This window comes from Sinocyclocheilus anshuiensis, unplaced genomic scaffold (genome assembly GCF_001515605.1).
Source record: "Sinocyclocheilus anshuiensis isolate Anshui unplaced genomic scaffold, SAMN03320099.WGS_v1.1 scaffold256, whole genome shotgun sequence".
In the NCBI taxonomy this organism is placed as follows: Eukaryota; Metazoa; Chordata; class Actinopteri; order Cypriniformes; family Cyprinidae; genus Sinocyclocheilus; species Sinocyclocheilus anshuiensis.
This window is the reverse complement of record NW_015558587.1, coordinates 79632-86242: the sequence shown is the minus strand read 5'-3', so window position 1 is coordinate 86242 and position 6611 is coordinate 79632. Positions and strand designations below refer to the sequence as shown.

General features: G+C 35.7%; 1 protein-coding gene across 1 annotated transcript; it reads left to right on the top strand.

The window, feature by feature from the left end:
- LOC107679926 (26S proteasome non-ATPase regulatory subunit 7-like) lies at positions 1-6417 on the top strand. Its single transcript, XM_016475650.1, has 7 exons — positions 1-170; positions 855-946; positions 1027-1119; positions 1248-1345; positions 2587-2667; positions 2752-2843; positions 5594-6417. Exons 1-7 carry the CDS (start codon positions 97-99, stop codon positions 6048-6050), a joined length of 987 nt encoding a protein of 328 aa, XP_016331136.1. The 5' UTR covers positions 1-96; the 3' UTR covers positions 6051-6417.
- The last annotated feature ends 194 nt before the right edge of the window (positions 6418-6611 follow it).

Sequence of the window (6611 nt, the reverse complement as noted above, 5' to 3'; positions counted from 1 at the left end):
GAAGCGGAAGAAGCGGCGCAGCGTCCGTCAAACTGGCGTGCTGAACAACAGAAAAGCATAATTTTTTCTTGAAATATTCGGATTTATTGGGTAAAAATGCCGGACTTAGCGGTCGAAAAGGTCGTCGTTCATCCCTTGGTGCTATTGAGTGTCGTGGACCATTTTAACAGGTAAATCTGAGTGTTGTGAAGGTGCTGTAGTAAAACTGTTAACTCACTGTCATTATGTGTCAATGAAAGTAGCCGCTACAAGCTAAAGGCTAACTGGATGCAATCACAGTCTTAAGTACAATTATGCAAATAAACAATATTTTAAGAATGCTTTAGTTGATTATGTTATATTATGGTGATGAATACCGGCTTAGCTTTATAGCATTTAAAGTTTGTTGTAAAATGTTGTAGAAGCAAGCAGATATCTGACTAACTGCAAGTCAGTTATAAGTCAGCATTATATAACTGATGAAAAATCAACACACAAACTCCAGAATTTTATCATCTATTATAATTTAAATAATAACACTAAATGTTGTGCGCGTTTTCTTTATTATGTACTTTGCATTTCTAATGTTAAATCATCCTGTTCTTGATACTGAACCTACTGTGATAAGTAACTTAATGTATGATATATATATATATATATATATATATATATATATATATACACACACACACATTTATTGCATATGTCAAGTTATTAACGTTACATTCATAGCTTTTAAAACAGACACTTTCAGACGAGGTCTTACATGATCTGACACAGCTCATATTCAAAGAGCCATTTGAAGATACCTTCAAAAACAGCGTTGCATTTGTCTGTCTTTAGTGTTCTTTGCAAACCTTGTCTTTGTTTTGTAGGATTGGTAAGGTTGGCAGTCAGAAGCGAGTTGTGGGTGTTCTGCTGGGTTCATGGCATAAGAAAGTGCTTGATGTGTCCAACAGCTTTGCTGGTATGTTTGCAGCTCTTGGTGCAAAATGCACTTCTTTCCAGCTGAAATATAGCTGAAGTAATATTTTAATTGTGTGGCAGTGCCTTTTGATGAGGACGACAAGGATGATTCAGTTTGGTTCCTGGATCATGACTACCTGGAGAATATGTACGGCATGTTCAAGAAAGTGAATGGTAAGATTGCTTTACTATGCACAAGTAAAGAATCGATATCATACATATGCTTTATTGAATCTGTCATGTCATTGTTACAGAACATGACCTCATGTCCAAGCTCATGGTTTTATTTCTTTCAATTGTAGCTAGGGAGCGAATAGTTGGGTGGTATCACACGGGCCCAAAGCTGCACAAAAATGATATTGCCATAAATGAACTCATGAAACAGTACTGCTCTAATTCGGTATGTAATACTGTTTGTTTTACTACTGCTTAGTTTATTTTACACTATATGTACCAAGCAAGTCATGTTTTAGACTGAAATAAACATTTATTTTTATTTAGCAATTTCGTAGTAGTAGTAGTAGTATTAAAAATTATGCAAATGATATATACACTACCAGTCAAAAGTTTTTAGACAGAGTTTTTTTTTTAATTAAGAGAAGAATTCTCTTCTGCTCACCAAGCCTGCATTTATTTGATCCAAAATACAGCAAAAGCAGTAATATTGTGAAATATTTTTACTATTTAAAATAACTGCTTTCTATTTAAATATATTTTAAAATGTAATTTATTCCTGCGAGTTCAAAGCTGAATTTTTAGCATCATTACTCCAGTCACATGACCCTTCAGAAATCATTCTAATATTCTGATTTGCTGCTCAAAAAATATTTATTATTATTATTATGTTGAAAACAGCCGAGTAGAATTTTTTTCAGGTTTCTTTGATGAATAGAAAGTTCAGAAGAACAGCATTTATCTGAAATAGAAATATTTTGTAACATTATAAATGTCTTTATCATCTCTTTTGATCAATTTAATGCATCCTTGCTACATAAAAGTATTAATTTCTATCATTTCATAATTTAATAATAAATATATAATGATTTAAATATACTGACTCCAAGCTTGTGAATGGTATAATGTTACAAAAGCTTTTTATTTCAGATAAATGCTGAACTTTGGATCTTTCGTTTCATTAAAGAATCCTGACAAAAAATTTACTCAACTGTTTTAAATATTGATAATAATTATCAAATGTTTCTTGAACAGCAAATCAGCATATTAGAATGATTTCTGAAGGATCATGTGATACTGAAGACTGGTTACATGATGCTGAAAATTCAGCTTTGAAATCGCATGAATAAATTACATTTTAAAATATATTTATTAGAAAGCACTTATTTTAAAAAGTAAAAATATTTCACAATATTACTGCTTTTGCTGTATTTTAGATAAAAAAAAAAATGCAGGCTTGGTGAGCAGAAGAGAATTCTTTAAAAAAAACATTACAAATCTTACTGTCCAAAAACGTTTGACTGGTAATATATATTGCAATTTAAATATTATTTTTGAGAATTTATGAGAATTGGCAGGAGTGTTCAATTTAATAGAAAACAATTTTCCTGACAACAGGATATATTTTCTTAATGCAAAAAATAATGTTCTTTTTTTTTTTTCCTTTTGATTTTGTATTTCCCAAAGGTTTTAGTCATTATTGATGTGAAACCCAAGGACCTGGGGTTGCCAACTGAAGCTTACATCTCAGTGGAGGAAGTGCATGATGTGAGTACTTGTTGAAGTTATTAAGCTATGTTAATATATTTGATTTCTTACATGTGAATTGTTGACATTTATTCCTCACTGAAGGATGGAACTCCCACATCTAAGACGTTTGAACACGTGACCAGCGAGATCGGAGCAGAGGAGGCAGAGGAAGTTGGTGTGGAGCATTTGTTGCGGTAAGATGGGGATAAAAACATGTACATTTCTGTTTATTTGATTCATTTTAGATGTATTACAATGAGGGCTGTCAAAAATAACCTGTTATCTTCTGCGATTTAATATTTTCTATTTAAGAAGCATTCGATCGAGCAGCCAAATAAAATAAGTTTAGGCAAAATTCTTCTGATACTGATGTTGTATCGAGAGGATCCTCACGTAAAATATTGATACCAAATATTTTAAAGGAGTCCTATTATGCTTTTTCACTTTTTCAACTTTAGTTAGTCTGTAATGTTGCTGTTTGAGCATAAAAAAGATCTGCAAAGTTACAAAGCTCAAAGTTCACTTCAAAAGGAGATATTTTATTTAACAGAAGTCACTTTTCAAAAACTACAACGAAAGACTCGTTTGGACTACAACGCATATTTTCTGGGATTTGTGATATCACAAATACAGACGAATGGGACGAGACCTGGTTGAGCTGCACTAGAGAAGGCAACGAGTGTTATCATCACTATGTCTGAGACACGCTAGCTTTCCGAAGGCAGACGAACTTATGGTTACAATCATCCAGGTTTAAATCACGCTCAAATTAATTTGATTTTGACGCAATATTTACACTGAAGCTCGCAGGCGGCTATTGTAAGGGGCATGACATTTTCCCAACCAGGCGCCGAGTGCTGCCAATCACAGCACACACTGGCCCAGCTAACCAATCACAGCACATTTCGTATTTCAGAAGGCGGGCCTTCATTTAATACAGGAACTATTCGAGCCGTTCATGCCAGACTGGGGAGAGAGGTGTTGTAAAATATGTGAAAAATAATGTGTTTTTCGAACAACCTAGTATGAGAGCCTGTTCTAGTACAACCCAAAACAAAATCAAGACTTTGTAAAAGAGCATAATAGGACGGACCCCTTTAACTAGTAATTTTCTTACATATTGTGAACATTATTGCACAAATAAACTGGGGGGGAAATGACAGCTCACATTCAAACAGAGGCAGAAACAACACACTATATTATAGGCACAGCTGTTTTAAGTTAATATAAAATGTTATTTTTAAGCCTATTAAATTGTAAAAATGGTGGCTTTCAATTATACTGTAGTGTTGAATGGCTATAATTACTCCAGAAATTTACAAATATTTAAAATATGCTGTCTTTGTTGTTTTACATTAGTCTGGATATTTATTGTGAATATATAATACACTATGAAAATACATTACAAGTTTTAATACTAGATGCAATTAATCAATTACTGAAAAAAAATGTGATTATTTTTTAATCGTTTGAAAGCACTAATTAAACACTGGAGTCCCCCAAGGCTGTGTGTTATCACCTGCATTGTTTTCTATGTATATAAGTGAAATGCAGATTTGTGAAAGTAGTTTGTTTATTTAAGTATGCCGATGACATGGCTATGGTTGGTCTTATGGCCAGAGGAAAGGGGGATTTAGAGAGGGTGTATTTTGAGGATATAGACTGCCTGGTGGCATGGTGCGAGGAGAGTGCTCTGTCACTAAATGCTTTTAAAACCAAGGAACTTGTTGTCAGTACTAGGGAAGGGCAACCTACATGTCAGCTGATCATAATTGGGGGCCGACATTGTAAATAGTTTTAAATATCTAGGGATTATCCTAGATTGTAGTTTAAATTTTATTGAGCACACAGACTATATCTATAAGATTTTTTCTTTTGAGGAAACTAAATAGTGAAAGTGAAAAGTGAAGTGACATGTGGCCAAGTATGGTTACCCATACTCGGAATTAGTGCTCTGCATTTATCCCATCCAAAGTGCACACACACAGCAGTGAACACACACACCGAAAACATATACCCGGAGCAGTGGGCAGCCATTTTTTGCTGCGGCGCCCGGGGAGCAGTTGGGGGTTCGGTGCCTTGCTCAAGGGCATCTCAGTCGTGGTATTGAAGGTGGGAGAGAGCGCTGTACATTCACTCCCCCTACATTCACTCCCTCCACCTACAATCCCTGCTGGTACGAGACTCGAACCCGCAACCTTTGGGTTACGATTCCGACTCTCTAACCATTAGGCCACGACTTCCCCCGTAGTTTTAATGTGAGTAAGGGAATCCTGAGGATGGTTTACACCAGTTTGCTGGAAAGTATTATTTTCCTATAACATCACCTGCTGGAATGGGAATCTGGGGGCTAGAAGCAAAAGTAAGATCACAAAGATTACTAATATAGCCAGTAAGATCATATTGGACCCCCAGAGGCAGCTAGTGGAACTGTATACAAACCAGACCAGGAGGAAAGCCTCGCAAATAGTTCAGGACTCCACCCACCCTCTCCAACATGAATTTGAAAAACTTCCTTCAGGCAGACGATACAGAGTACTCATAGCAACAAGAAATATTTTCAATACATCTTTTATACCATCTGCCATTACTTTATTAAATAAATGATTTATAATTAGGTCTACGTATATTATGTAACTAACTGCTGTTATCTATTTATTAATATTATTTATTTATTATCTATTTATGGTTTTAGTACTATTAGCCTAATTTCTATATATTGCTTTTATGTCTCATGTGTCTGTAATCCTTGGGGCAAGACGTTCTTGTACTGTATGTTTTGCGTGTCTGTTGTATTGGACTGTGAAGTCAAGTGTATTTGTGGTAGTCCTATATGTTTTTGTGGGGCCGAAGATGAATTTCCACATGTGTGGACAATAAAGATTTCTAATCTAATCTAAAATATCTGTAAACAACCTAGTTTATTCTCATGATGTTTTTGCAGTGATATCAAGGACACAACAGTTGGCACTTTGTCGCAGCGTATCACCAATCAGGTTCATGGCCTGAAGGGGCTCAACTCCAAGCTGCTGGATATCAAGAGCTATCTGGAGAAGGTTGTAACCCGCAAACTGCCCATCAACCACCAGATCATTTATCAGCTGCAGGACGTGTTCAATCTGCTGCCTGATGTCAACCTGCAGGAGTTTGTCAAGGCCTTCTACCTCAAGACCAACGACCAGATGCTTGTGGTCTATCTGGCCTCGCTCATCCGCTCTGTAGTGGCGCTCCACAATCTCATCAACAACAAAATAGCGAACCGTGACGCAGAAAAGAAAGAGGGCCAAGAGAAAGATGACAGCAAGAAAGAAAAAAAGGACGAGAAGGATAAAGATAAGGACAAAGACAAGGAAAAGGGAGACGCTACAGCCAAGAAAGATGACAAAAAGGAAAAGAAATGAACCTGAACTGGAATGAACTTGGGCTTACACAATCTTGGCTGTATAAGGGAGGAATTCAACGTTTCTTTGCCTCGTCTTGTAACAGTCTGCAGTTTAAATTGGGCATTTTTCTGTCTTTTTGATTTAAAGGACTTACTTTTTGTTTTGAGTAAAAGAGAGAGGAATTTGTTTCAGATGTTTCTTTCCCTTTTTGATGTTTTGGTCCTTTTCAAGGTTGACCTATTTACACTTACATTATAGTACCATTATTAGACCATCGCAATATCAAGACAGGTGTCCAGCGTTACAGCAAAGTCCCACTGCAGACATGTCATTGTATTTACACTGAGATTTCTTTTTTATATCATAAAAAGCAATGTCAAACAAGCTTCTCCGGCTTAACCTGATTTTATTTTGTTCACCACATGCAAAGCTTGCAGTTTGTTGTTTATGGCAGTGTTTATAAATACACACGTACACGATAGCACACGTACATCTTGGAGACGTCTATTTGATGTCTTTAAGATGTTTATGATTTAGAGTGTATGTAAAACTGACATCTGAAAGATGTCTGTCAGATGA